The sequence below is a fragment of the Tyto alba genome, unplaced genomic scaffold, assembly GCF_018691265.1.
Source record: "Tyto alba isolate M040663 unplaced genomic scaffold, T.alba_DEE_v4.0 Super-Scaffold_22, whole genome shotgun sequence".
In the NCBI taxonomy this organism is placed as follows: Eukaryota; Metazoa; Chordata; class Aves; order Strigiformes; family Tytonidae; genus Tyto; species Tyto alba.
In genome coordinates this window covers 31,824,675-31,839,247 of record NW_024881296.1, presented here as the reverse complement: position 1 = coordinate 31,839,247, position 14,573 = coordinate 31,824,675, and the positions used below count along the sequence as shown (strand labels likewise).

At 46.4% G+C, this 14,573-nt stretch overlaps 1 protein-coding gene across 11 annotated transcripts in view; it reads left to right on the top strand.

The window, feature by feature from the left end:
* L3MBTL3 (L3MBTL histone methyl-lysine binding protein 3) overlaps nucleotides 1-14,573 on the top strand; it is a 110,592-nt gene that overhangs the window by 24,086 nt on the left and 71,933 nt on the right. For 3 of the 11 annotated variants that reach the window (XM_042795708.1, XM_042795707.1, XM_042795709.1), the window contains one exon: nucleotides 12,874-12,985. In XM_042795708.1, coding sequence (XP_042651642.1) covers nucleotides 12,884-12,985 — 102 coding nt within the window. In that variant the 5' untranslated portion in view covers nucleotides 12,874-12,883. The other 8 variants (XM_042795705.1, XM_042795712.1, XM_042795710.1 and 5 more) reach the window with 8 other exon arrangements.

Below are 14,573 nucleotides of genomic sequence, written 5' to 3'. Positions count from 1 at the left end.
TACTTGGTTTCAGTTCTGACTTGCAGTGTATATATCCTTCGAGGAGCTTTTCCACCTGTGTCGTCATTTTCTGTAAGGAGCTACACTCCTATGACTTCTGCCAGTAGATTAAATGGATTAAAATATAACAGGGTTTTACAAGTGCTGTGTTTCCCTTCAAGATTTTCAGTGGAAAAGGGACAAAGTCTTTCAAGCATAAATAAAATAACTGCAGGTAGCTCATCATTTGTGTTCTTAGAAATGCATCTTCATAACATGATATGGTACACCCTCCCCCAAAACCTCAGTGTCATCTGGAGAAACAGTGAGGTCGAGTGTCCTAAAGAGTTTTAAATAGTGCAAAATTGTATCATTCTTTAAGTGTCTTTTGCAGAGCCCAGCTAATTTAATGCTACAGTAGAATAATCTCGTTATTTGGCAACTATCTGCATAAAAGCATTTCAGTAACATTAGGAAATAATTTTCAGAAAGTGCTGAATGACTTCAGTTACAGTTTATTCTAACCCATAAATTTCCTCTACTAAGAGTTCACTGATGGAAACTGGGAATTTTCTCATCCTTTACTATTTTTTGCATCTGTGTTTTAGAAGAGTTTAAATGTGTGTTATCACTAATTGTTACAATTAGGTTAATACTGTTTTCTGTAATTAGTTTCTAATGAACATATGTTCATTGATGAAAACTGCAGCCTATATGCAATGCCATTTGAGCTGAAGGGGCATGAGAAATACTCATCATAAAATAACTATCATGTATTGCGCTTAGGTACCAATCCCGCAAGCACTTGGGCGTGAGCCCCATTTTACTGCTGTGAGAAAAATCAATTTAAATAAACAGAAATTCTCAAGATAGTATGGCAAAAGTCTAAGTAAAGTCACATCTAAATTGTTTAAACACGGGCACAGTTTAACAGAGGAGAGTTGTCAAGTTCAGTTCTTAAATATTTTAATAGACATTTGAAAGTAAATACGCCACTGAACAGAAGCTGAGACTGGGAAGTCCTGTCAGAGAATGACCACCTCTATCCTGTGCCCAGTGCAGTGCTGACCCCGTGGACACTATCCCTGTAGATACTACTGTAATACAGTATACATCCGTAATAGCAAAAAGGTTGCATTTGGTCTTGTATAAAGCATTTTATTAGTTATTCTAATTTTGTGGGTGAGCATTTTGGCCATGTCTTTCTTTCTAATGATATTCAATGCTGATATTTATTCCTGGATATTTATAAGTATTTATTAGCATTTCTGTTCTACTGACTTGGGCCAAAGTTGTCACTGTAATTGTAGAAGGGAGCATATATAAAATCAAGAGGAAGTTTGGACACTGATCATTACTGGGATTAACAAAAGATATACTGAGATTTAAGAGTTATTTTAAGAGATGCATAATAACAGGCCAAACTATTCAAAATTCAAAATTCCTTTTGCCAGTTTTTGCCTTAAGGACAGAGTCACTTTAGGGAGATTTTCTGTGGTCTGAACAAATACTTAGGACTCGTATAATTATGATTATGTTCTGTGTTGTTTCATACTTCGCCTGAAACTGTATATATATACATACACACATTTTTAAAAGTATCGTGTATATACAGCTGATTGCAATCCTCCACCCTCTCTCTTCCCCAGTCTAGTTAGGCCTCGTGTAGGTCTATTTTGCTTAATGTTCTTTTGCATAACAGACCTCCTGGTAGGTGAAGGAAGTCTACTCTGGGCAACCCCGTAAAACAAGGGCCTTCAGTCTTTACTGTTTTCTGAGCAACAACAAGTGATGGAAAATAAAATGCTGAAGACAGTATTTTTCTTTGGGAACGCAGGACGACCATGGGGAGCATTCAGGCAGGTGGCACATTTGAAACTACTTCTAATTTGGAAGCTGGCTGGGTTTTAAACGAGCCGAGGCCCACTCTAAGGCACGTTTCCGTGCCGACTGCACCCCCGTGTTTCGGGAGTGCCGGGGGAGCCCGGCTCCGCGCTGCCCGGCCTCGGACCTGGCCCCGGGTGGCCCCCGGCTGGCGGCTGCTGGGGGGCTGCCCCTCTCCCGCAGCCCCGCGGGACCACCGCCCACCCCACTCGCGGCCCCGGCGCCGAACCGCCCGGCCTCTGCCCCAGCCCTCTCCCCCCCGACGGGCCGGGAGCGGCAGGGAGGCTCCCCCCGGCCTCCCGGCGCCCATCACCCCGCACCTGGCGGGACCGCCGGGGACCAGACACACGCCCCACACCACACACGCACACACCCCCCCACACCCCCCCCCACAGCTCCCCCCCCGGCGCCCCGAAAAGTGCAAGGCGCTATTTTGCGAGAGCGCCCCAAAATAGCGCGCGGCTGCCGCACAAGTCTCCTTATTATTCCTCCAGCGTCGGCAGTAAATCAGGGGGAGATGATGCACCTCGGTCGGAGCCGTTGTCGGCGGCCGTGTTTTTGGCAAGGGCGACGACCGCCGCCGCCGGTCGCCGGTCGCCGGCGGCCGGGGCGCAGCGGCAGCGCGGGCGAGGGAGGAAGAGGAGCGGGAGCGGCGAGGGAGGAAGAGGAGCGGGAGCGGCGGCGGCGGCGGCGGCGGCAGTTTCCCCTTTCCCCAGCCCTGGCTCGGCGGGCGCATGCTCACTGGTGCCCGCAGCCCTGGACCATATTTGTCAGGACTACTCGAGAGACGGAGAAAGAGAGAGAATTTGGGGGGGTAAGGAGCGGCGGGTTCCGATCTAATCCGCAAGCCGTTGAGGGAGCTGCAGTGGCGAAGGCTGGTGATGGGTTTTAATTTTCCCCCCTAGGTGAGGATGAAAGTTAGAGAGAGCGCGAGAGATAAAGGGAGAGACGCACCTCCTCTCCCTCCCTTACGAAACGTATCTGGGGAAGGGGAGGGGGGCTTCTCCCCCACCACCTCGAGCAGAAAGGATGGAAGTTAATGCCGGGGAAAGTGGGCAAGTGACTTGCAAGTGGCTGGGGAGCGGCCGGGGCACCGGGGAGCTCACTAAATCATAAGTGTACGAGTGTGAAAGAGGAACAAAAGAAAGAGAGAGGTGCCTGGTATTTCTTTTTCTCTTCCCAAACACATGAAGGGAGTACATGTGTATATCTATGCGCTATATATTTATATACATACACAGGCACGCACGCACGTATGTGTATGTACATATATATATATATGTACGGGGGAGGGAGATGTGGAAATATGTTTGGGGGGGCCTTTTTTGGGGGGGAGGGGAGGGGGTTCAGAAGGAAGGGGGAAGGGAAGGGGAGAGACATTTTGCAGACTTGCCCCACCAATGAGCTTGTCAGTTGGCTCCATTTAATGACACTTACGGGGCACCGCCGCGCCGTTGGGAACAATGTGATGCGGGTGCAGCGGTGGGGTGGCGGGGGGGGGGGAGGGGGGAGAAGTGTGGGGTGTTCACGGGTGTGCACGGGTGTGCGTGTGAGCGCCGGGCGGGGAGGGAGCGGAGCGGAGGGAGGGGGCTCGCTGCCACCCGAGCCCCCCCCCCCCCCCCCCCCCCCCCAACCCCGGCTCTTTGTTCACACAGGCTGAAGGACGGGGAGAAGTGCGGGCTGCGAGGGGGCAATGCGCAGCGGGGAGGGGTGTGAAAAAGCCCCGGGTTTTTTGGTCGGAAGCGGCGAGAGGTGGCGGCTGCCGGGATATACCGGTTGAATGTGCCGTGGGTCCCCGTGTGCGAAGGCCTCTTCGGCGCGCAGCGGAGAGTTTGTATTTTCCGTCGCTCCTGCACTTTGTGTGATTGTGTGCGAGAGATATTTAAAATATAATCATCTCCCAATTTCCGCCATTTTGGGGAAAGTTTGCACACACATACACATACCAAAAAAAAAAAAAAAAAAAAAAAAAAAAAAGCTCCTAGCAATTTTTTTTTTTTTTTTTTTTAAAGAGGCGAAAAAAAAAAAAAAAAAAGTCTCTTTTGCTCGAGTGCTCAGTTCCTGCCTCTGTGCGGTGCGTGCGCCGCGCTCGCTGCGGCAGACATGTGAGGCGGCGGGGGAACGGCCCCTGCCCGCTCCGGGCTGCGGGCTGCGCGGCGGCGGGGCCGGCGCCTGTCACCGCCGCCGGCTCCGCGGGCCGGGCGCGGGGGGCCGCGGGGGGCCGGCCCCGGGCCGCCGGCGGGGTGTGCGAGTGCGCGTACACGTGAGTGCGTATTTTGCTGAGGATGGGGGGAGGTGGAAGGGGGGGGGGGGTGGGGGGGGGGAAGGGAAGGGTGAGGGGGGGGGCAGGGAATAGGACGCGGCTTTTCTGTGAAGTTGCGCGCTCTCGCCTGAAGTGCGGCCGGGGTGGGGGAGCGGCCCCCGCGCACACGCCCGTCTCCCCGTCTCCGCAGCCGGTGCATATAACAACAGGATATAGGCACACTTGTTCTCGCTAACGTGTGGCAGGCGGTGTCTTTTCGGGGGGGGGGGGAGGGGAGAAAGCGATTTTTTTTTGGGGGGGGGGGGAGAGAAGGGGGTGTGTGAGGAGCGGCGGACGACGGGAAAGCGCTCCCGCGGAGCGGCCGCCCGCCCCCGGCCGGGGCTGGGGGGAGGCCGGCGGGGCGGCAGCGCCCGTGGCGGGGGGCGCCGTGGCGGGGCGGCGGCGGAGCCCGCTCCCCACCCCCATGTTTCCCCCCCCTCCTTCCCCGTCGGAGCGGGCGCACACGAGAGCGTGAGAGAAAAAGTTGGAGCGCGGGGCCGGGCGCTGGCGGCTGCGGGGCCGGGCGGGGGCGAGCCCCGAGGGGAGGCGGCGTGTGCCGCTCCCCCCGCGGGAAGGGGGGGCACTTCTCCGGCGAGGGATGCCCAGAGGTCGGCTGGGAGCGGCCGGGGAGCAAACCCCCGGAGTCCCCTAGGAAAAAAGAGGGCTAGCCCCCCCCCCTCCTCCGCGCTGGGGGAGGGGAGGAGGGAGGAGAAGGTAACATTTTTTAAATTTTTTTTTTTTCCCTTTTTCCACTCGGAGACAGCCTCCTTTTCCCGGATCTTTGTCTCGGGGGGGGGGGGGGGGGGAAGAGGGGGGGTGGGAGGAAAAAAAAAAAGCAAAGGACCCGGTAAACAAGCAGAGTCCCTCTCTCGTTGTGCAACTTCCTCAGGAACACTTAACACCCAGTTCCTCTCCCACCCCCGCCCGCACCGCGCTCGCCCCCGCCGCCGCCCCCACGCCGGGGCAGGAGGGCGCTCTCACCCCGCTCGGTTTAATTGCCCGGGGCGAGAGGAAAGTGAAGGGGAAAAAAAAAAAAAAAAAAAAGACAACAAAAAACCCCAGGCAAATTCAGGAGAGAAACGGAACAACTTGAGAACCGCTTTCCCCGAGCGCTCCCCCCGAGGAACCGGGCGGGACGGGCGGGCGGGCGGGCGAGCGCTTTTGTCTCGGTGGTTCTGCCCGATCCCGGGGAAGACGCGGACCTGAGCCCGGGTTTTCTCCAGAAAGTTTCAAGTGCAGCAAAAACACGCCGCAAAACTGGCCAAGGAGGGACCTCTGGTGGTAGGCCGCCGGCTGCCGGCGCCCGGGAGCGGCGGCCGCGCCCGCCGGGCCTCGCCGCCGCGTTCCGGCTGCCGCGCCGCGCCGCGCCGGGCCGGGCCGGGCCGGGCCTGGCGGGGAGGGCCGGCTTCGAGGTGGCCGCTGCCGGGGCCCGCCGGCTCCCCGCTGCCGCCGCGGGTGGGCCCGGCCCACGGCCTGCGTGGGGAGCGGCTGGGGACGCGCCCCGCGGCCGTGTCACTTGTCCCACGCGAGAGCGCGGTGCGAGCCCCAGTGAGTAGCGCATGTAGGAAAGGAGGCCCCTGGAGGTGCAGCAGCCTCCCCGGGTGGCGAGGGTCGCAGCCTCTTCCTTCGTTTCAGTTACCTGTGCTCGATAGCGTGGTGTGTGCAGGCGTTACAGAGAAAGGTAGCAAGAGCTCTGTTTTCGGTTTTGCTCAGTTTTATTTTTAATTTCCGTCATATAGTTGCGTGGTGTTGGACCGACCGGTTTTGCTGTTCCTCCTCGTGAATGGATGCTCAGTCGTGGGTGCTAAAAATCAGGTGGTGAGCGTAAATAAAACTCGTGATACAAAAACTTAAGCCTGTGTCGTTTTAGGAAATAGTCTGTGGTCAGGATTGTGACAGCTTTCTTAATGCAAATTTAAAAGCTATTCAGGAAACCGGTGCTTTTTACCAAGGAAGTTTTAATGTTCCCAGAAGTTTATATGATGAACATCTGTGAGAGGAACTCTCTGAAACTAGCGGCTGAAGGCAGTAAAGCACTTCACTTAAATCCGGGTGGTGCCGGGTACTCGTTTTTCCTGGTGTGACTTCAGCAGCTTTGAGCATGGTCCAGTTGGTTTTCTTGTGAACTGGTGCTCTAATGAAGGTGGCTGAAGCAATTGTCTTCTTGGATGGTTTTTGTTGTCAGTTGAGCAATTGCAGTGAACTCTGTTTTTGTTTGTTGTTGTGGTGAATGTTTCGCCTTCAGTTTAATGAGTTTTTCAAGAGTTGCTTTTAAAAGTTCTAAGAACTTAAGAAAACGATTATGTGATGAGTCCTTTTCCTCTGACTTGGTTTGTTTTATTGGGCATCACCTATTCTCTGAAGAGAGACGATTGACTTTTTGTGGGCTATTCCATTTACTCTCTGAGTTTTTTTAAAATACTGCTGGTAAGTAGGACGATGGATTGTGAGTGATGGGCATGAGGAACCAGTGATTACTTGGTATGGGGCTTACTGAAGAAAGTGATAGTGAGTATGTAGTTGTAGCTTATTAGTGCTCCAGTAGTAGGACTGCTCATCACAATGGAGAGGTAGGAGCTCCCTATGAATTGGAGAGAAGTCTGTAAATGCAGTGACCTGCTGAGTGTATTTAGGAGCTAGAAGAAGGTGAATTAATTGTTTAAGGACAGCAGAGCTCATGGAAGCTGATAAGAATCAGCAGAAGAGGAAAAGGAGGGCACGAGTCAGACAGAAGGAGCGTTCAGACATATATTGAATTAACTTGGGGTAGGAACTAACAATTTGAAATAAGTCAGGTGATAGGGTGAAGATTTGGTGTGTCACAGTTCTCAAGGAGGTGTCTGTACAGGAGAGGGAAGGAGGTGCAAATAAAGGCAGAAATTTTCTGTAACTTCCCGTGCCTGGTTCAAGGAATTAAGAGAAATTAAGACATAGGATTTGAGAGTTAGTTTACTCAAATCATACTATCTGAGTAGGTTAAACCTCCACTCAGGTCAGCACAGACAATAGCAGAAACAAAGGAGTTGTGAAAGCATTGCAGAGGAAAAACATCTTCTGTGTGAGGTACAGGATCTTTATAAACAAGATAAAAGTTGTCAGTGGTAAGTTTCATTAGATAATGGGATAGCTTTGGTGTGGGGTAACTATTGTTATAGTGTTCTGTGGATATTTGAAAATGAGGTGGTAGGTGAAGGCTGCGTGTTACCCAGTTTCTAGCAGTGGCTTGTCAATACCTGTGTTAGCTCGCTGGCAGAGACTAGACTCAGGTGAGGACAGCACGAACCTCCTTTAGCACTGGTGCAGACTCAGGCCTCACAGCATTTTGTAATGCATCTGTGGACAGATTCTTTTGGTGAGGAAAAAGGTTTTAAAGCCGAAGCATTGGGAAGCAGGAACGAACATACGCAGTAGCCCTGCAGAAAACCTAGCAGGCAGAAGAGTAGCAACAGATAAAGTAGGAGGAAATAATGCTAAAGGGACATCATCAGTAGGAAATCTGGTCCATTTTCTGTTACAGGTGTTAAGAGTGGCAAATAATTTTAAGCTGTGGTCCGTTTGTGAATACATATATAAGCTATATAGCTCATATTTAAAATAAGTTACTTGAAATAAACTTCATGAGCAGCAGGCAAAATAGTGACATTTACTCAAACAGCTCTTCAACAGACAGAACAGAAACATGGCAGAAGTAGTAAAGTAGTTCCTAAACAACAAAAAATGAGATTTTGAAGGAAATGTGTGATCTGCAGATACTTCTTTTAATGAAACATTAAAATAATTGAACCATTAAACAGGTACAAAACAAAGCACATATTAAAATACCGTGGATAGCCTCAAAGCATTTTACCATTTCCTGCACTGTTCCTGTTGTGGTTGTTTTTCTTTAAGTGAAGAATCAGGTGCAAAAAGATGAAGGGTGAGAAAGAGACAAGCGGGGGGTGCACCCAGCTCAAAGAGGATTGCGAGAAGAAAAGCAGGGCTCACCCGGGTGGGTTTACAGTCAGTTGGCTTTGCTTTTGCTGTCATTATGAACCTGGCTTAGTACAAAGTCTGTCTGAAATAGAGGGAGCTTACATTACGAGGGGCAATTCTTCTTCGTGTGGCTTTGTCAGTGTAATAGGTCAGTCCTGGTAGTATTCATGTTCTTGCATGTTAAATAAAGCTGAAGGTGATTATCCACTTGTCCCTTGGTGTCTAGGAGTTAGGGTATTTGCAGCACTGGTACACTGAGTTGTCCCCTTCTGTTCCACTTTGTTTTCCTGGTTTATTGTGTGGGGGAAATGTGTCCCCTTAACCCAGGGGTGCCACTCCAAGCAGCCTCCTCCTTGGAGATGCCCCAAATAACAATCTACAGTATTAGGACAAAAATCTCACCATTGCTTTTGTTTCTGAATGTATGTCAGCACTGGTGTCACCCAGCCCTGTGGGAAGAGGGACCATGGCTCATCTCCATAAGGACATCGTCTCCCTTGGGACCTCTTTTTCCCATGGACCCCACCTTTGGTGCCACTTGCTGAGACTTTCTGTGGCTCCACACACCCAGTTTTGCTTCTCCTCGCAGGAGCTGTCGGCTGGGGGAGGACCTGCATGGGGCAAATCTGCTAGTCTATCCTGTCACGGTGGCTATAGAAGTCCTCAAAAGTAAATATAAAAATACACAGGGATGCATAAAAAGAAAAGACACACTATTGCAGACAGATTATGCCAATCTGGCAGTGCTGACTGCTGACTTTACTGCTGGCATTTCCTCTCTGTGTTCCCCAGTGACCCAGTACTGAGTTGACCCCACCGGTTAGAAATCATACGGACATTTCACAGGCAGCATCTTAGATTTTCAACATTTGGTTGGGTGTCAGGTAGTTTTTTTAAAGCACTGACTGAAAGAAAGAATCCTGATACTACTTTCTGAAGTATTCATTACATAACCCTGTAATTATTTCAAAAACTACTTGTAAGTTTAATTGGCACATTCTCTCCTGTTTCTTTGCATTACATCTGTAGAGAGTCTTTCACCAGATGAAACTATCTCATTTTTAGTGCTGTTATTCTCATTAAGTATCTCCTCTGTGAGGTACTCATTTATTGTTGAACCAGCTGCTAAAAATGAAGGTTTTTCTAAAGGATGTGTCTAATCTTATTTTATATACTTGCTTGTTTTAATGAATTTATTGCATAGGTCTGAAACAAAGTTAATGTTGAAATACTAACATGCAACACACTATAAATGCTGTAGCTTATGGCTGTGAAGACTGAGCTACAGTTACATCCCTAGTAGTGGATTTTGGAGATGCACGTGGGAGATGACTGTTCCAAGTTCTTACTATTATGTCCTTCACATCAGATGGCATTCAGTGACAGGCATGGGGACAGTACTGTAATTACTTTGGTCCGTATTCATCTAGTATTTTTACTACTTTTCTGGAAGTGTAGCAACAGAAATGAGAGCAAATTAAGTCATTATGGAAGGAGTTATACTAGTTCAAAGAACTACATCAGAGCTTTAAAAACGAAAATGAAAACGAGAAGATAAGACATTCTGTAGTTTTCTTTGTTCTGTGATTTAGATGTATATATTGCCATGATTTCTTCCTTTTTTTAGTACCTCATTGCTGTAACAATTTAATTGGTCTCTATCTCCCTCCTTATTATCATTAGCAGAGGGATAAAGCCTTATCTTTCATCTGTTCAAAGTCAGCAAAGCTGGAAACAGATACTTTGTTAAATGTAATTCCTTTTGGTAAATTCATTTCTATCCGCGTTGCCCTGTGACCTTTTCATCCCCACCAAGATCAGTTCTGAAAACTGCAGAATGTGAAAGTACAGACTGTACCTTTGATGTTGAGTTAATTTAAAAAGAAAAACAATAATGAATACCTTATCAAACAATAGAATATATCATTATTGCTGATTGTTACCTGAGGAAACTTTGTTAGGTGTAATTAAGTTTCCTTGAGATAAGTATGCCCTGAACATTTCTGTTACCAATTTTTTATTTGTATTTTAATCTCGCAGTTTACATCTTGCCTAAGTAGGTTAGGCTCTAAGCTTTTTTCCCCCCATGTTATTTTTTCCCCAACTGTTTCTGTTACAAAGCGTGTCTGTAAGGAGAGTGGCACTATCGGAGATGCCAGTGTGTGATGGAGCGGCTGTCCGCTGCTCTTCACTCGGTGGGACAGCAGCTGCTGCAAGGAAGCATATCCTCACAGCCTCCCAGCTCGCTTCCCGTCTTCTGTCATGCCTTCTGCCGAAACCATTGGAACATGTTTTCTGTAGTAAATAAACCACAGGAGGGTTGAGTGAAGTGTCCTCTAAATAGGGTGTTAATTTAAGATTACTTAGAAACTTCAGTTAATACAGAACACAGCTTTGTGTTTGCTTAGCCAGGCTAATGGCGGGAAGCTCGTTACACCAATGTGCTTAAACCAGCATGTTTCACGTCCTTAAAATTTCATGGGTTTCTGGATACATCTGATTTTTCAGCTACTCCTTAGCAGCTTGGGTGTTGTGTTCTTGAGAGAAGGCCTGCGTGTCTGCCATTGTGCTGCGGTTCAGTTTGGTGGAAGCCAGGCAGAGCTGGTCTGCTGTGGTGTGGAAGGCTGGATGCTTGGTGGGCTTCAACTCTGCGATGCACTGTTGCTCATGGGTCAAACAGAGGTTGTCTGAGTTGTATTGCAGGAGCTGCCCTGAGGTGGGGTAGTGGATTTTGCCTGGGAGTGATTTTAAAAGATAAAGTCTGTGGCTTTGGAGAATTTCTCAGTTTGCACTGACTTTGTGTAGATTTATTGACATCTTTCAAAAATGAATTTTTGGGCATCCACGTTATGGTTTTCAGTACTTTCTCATAGACGATTAATGAACTTAGAGATGGAGAAGACACACTGAATCATGTGATTCTTCTTACTTCAGACTCATCGTGTGGAATATGTGGCTTTTCCTCAGAGAGCCTTCTGTGAACCCTACCCATCACATGAAGTAAAGGGGAATGCAGAACATTTCACCCTAAGTAGTGGTTACTGTCTGAGGTTCAGCTCCTGTTAACATGTTGATATTGTTTTGTGGCTGTAGTGTAATGAAAGTGCTTATACAATAAGGTGTCGTTCAGAGTTTTAAAGAATTCTTCTAGAAATGAGGAGGAACCCAAGGAGAAATACAAGGGAGATCACATTGTGGACCCAAAACTGGAGCAGTATCTGTCTGTAGTGGTGGCATTACAGTGGTGTAATTTTTCTGATGAAACAAATGTAAATTTGATTATTTAACACGCAGCAGAGTTAACTAGCTAAGCATTTTTCAACTCACACTTTCAGTAAAAAGTTTCTAGACAACCTGAGTTTACTTCTGCTTGTTTTGCATCTTTTACTGTTATATGTGAGTGAACAAATACCACTCAGTCTTTTTTTGTGGAAATTTCAGATTTCCAGAGAGTATTGATATTTGCAGATTTGGGGAGTGGGACTTCAGTTAGAACTTAGATTTTAGAAAACAAGGTCAAGCACTGAGGAAGCTCTCTCTCTACCGGTTTGAATTTCAAATATACTGATACTTGCAGCAAAAGTTTGCAGTCTGCAGATGGAGTATGAGGTTTAGAAGGTGTTAAAAAGTTCAGAAAGTGTAAATTGGAAAAGGGGTGATCTTTTGCTCATAGTTCACAAAGCAAAGACAGAGCTAATTTTGCCACAGATTATTTCAGCTGCTAGGCATAGCTTAGAAGTTCTTCAGAAAGAAAATTAATGAGTCCAATTTCACATTGAACAAATAGTAAATTAGGTGCCAGGCCACAGATTTAAAGAGTGCTGGGTTTGTAAGAAGTGGAAAGGAAGACGTTGGTGGTAGTCACAACTGGCTGCTCAAAACATTTGCAGTTCAGTGCAACTGATGCCATCTTTGTGGCAGTGACAAGTGGTGGGCCAAAGCCAGGAATCAGTGACAGGTGTTATATACTTCTGTTGCTTCTGCAAATTATTTGGGATGAACTCTTATTACAGAAGAGAATGTCCAAATCCACTATTTCTGAAGATATATATTCTATTCTCTTCTTTCACTGTTCTAAAACACAGGGATCCAGTAAAACAATGTCTTGCAAAGCCGTAGTTTTCTCTGGTATACATGTACTTCTCTATGTGTAAATAAATTTTACAAATGCAAATAAAAATTTGGTGAAACTATGGAAATAGACAAGGAATATTTCTGTGTCTGGACGCAGATGGTGAAAATGAAAGTTTCAAATTAATTTTTAAATTTTAATTTGAACTTGGGTGAAGTATTCACATCAACATGTAATGCAATAATAAGGAAAAGCAGTATTACTAATGAGTGCACAATGTATTTATTATAGGCATGCACTCACATCTTGCCTTCCACAGAACAAATGCTTTTCCTAGGTGTACTTGAGGTGTTTTCCTCATGTCAATTTATTGGTAGTTTGAAGTTTTTAATTTCTCTCCAGTACGGCCTCATTAATAGCCTCCTAGTGTATAAAACAGGTATTATTTTCTTTAAGGGTTTCAAAAGATTTCCCCTTGCTTTTATTACATTAGTGCATATTATTAGCATTGTCATCAGTTGTCCACTTTGCCACTGTGCTGAGGGAAGCATTTGATACTAATCTATGAAGTGCATTTGAAGAAATGTCCGGTGATACAAGCATTAAAACACTTACAGCATTTTCAGATAAAATATTTTTATTTTTTATTTTTATTTTTTTTTAGTACATGCATCATGAATGAATCTGCCTCTAGTGGAAATGGTCAAGAGTTTGATGTTTTTAGTGCTATGGACTGGAAGGATGGCATAGGTACTTTGCCAGGAAGTGACCTAAAGGTAAGATACATAATTTTTTTAATAAGTGAAATAAAAATGTTAAATGCCAAAAGAATGCATTTCACAAGCTGGTGTGTAGGTATCTGCTTTTATGAATAAAACATGAATCTGCAACTCTTGAGTTAAGAGACTGTAGCCTGTTAACTTTTAGCTCTGGAGTTTCTTGATTCAGTTTCTGGTGCTGGCACAGACAGCCATCATCCCTGTAGGAAGGCATAAATTAGCACTGCCTCACTATATAGACAGAAGTAATCAAGTGCACAAAATCCAAAAGAAATCTCAGAAGTGAAGTGTGAAAATTCAGTCCATTTAGAGCATTATATTACCGTATCACTGAGAATCTTTATACTGTCATTGATGCCCACAGTCTCATATTTTTAGTTCTTTTTGTTTCCAAAAAGGGTTTATCTTTGCTGTGCGTTTGTCATGTAGGTGCCTAGAAAAATTAATACAGTGAGTGCTTCTGAGCTTGGTATAGTTTAGAAATTTCAATGATATTGGAACAGTACTTTTCATTACATTTTTCACACTGGTTGTATTTATTGAAGTAAATTATGACAATTTTATTTTGTTTTCAAAATATTTTATGTATTTTTTTATTTATCTGATACTTTTTACTGTGTCATCAGAAGATGTCCTCTGCTGCATTAGCTAAAAATACTGATTCGATATTAGAGACCTTCTTGCACCTATTTCCTGTTGATTATAGTCAATATTTTCATGTCATTCCATTTAGACTAACATTGATGAGGTTTTCTCATAGTTTATTTTTTTAAAAGGAATCACTGAAGAAAATGTGTTTTTTGAAAGAACTTTGTATCTCTTGGGGCCTGATACAGTTTCTGTTGTTGAAGTAAAGAGTCAAAAAATGTTTGAAATTCAGGATGTACATGTTGTGAGAGTTTTTTTGTGGCTTTTGGGTTCTTTTTGTTTAAATTGCAGAACCCTAGAATAGATTCACAGAATAATTTTCTTTGGAAAGGACCTCAGGACACCACCTCTGAGCACCCCAGACCTCAGGCCAAATTAGATCAGGTTGCTCAGGGCCTTGTCCAGTATGGATTTGGTTATCTCCAGGGTTGAAGGTACCACAGTCTCTGTGGGCAGCCTATTTGACCACCCTCACAGTGATATTTTTCTTTTATGGATACTTTGTTGGAATTTTCCCTTTTACACCCGGTGCCTGTTGGCTCTTGTCCTGTTACTGTGCACGTCTGAGAAGAACCTGGCTTCATCCCCTCTATGTCCTCCTATTAACTACTGGAAGACAGCGGTAAAACCTCTCCTTCTCTTCTTCAGACAGATCAAACAAGTCGGCTCGGGTTCTCCTTGCATGTCGTCTGCTACAGCCCCTACTTGTTTTAGTGGACATCAGCTGGACTTGCTCCAGTAAGTCGGTGCCTTTCTTGTACTGGACACAGTAGTCAGCACATGGTCTCATCAGTATGAAATAGATGGGAATAGTCGGTTCCCTTGGACCGCTGGCTCCCTGCTTGCTAGAGCAGCCTTGGATGCTGGTGGCCGCCGTTGCTGCCAGGGCACATTGCTGACTCACGTTCAGCTGTAGGACTTCTTCTGCAAAGCTGCT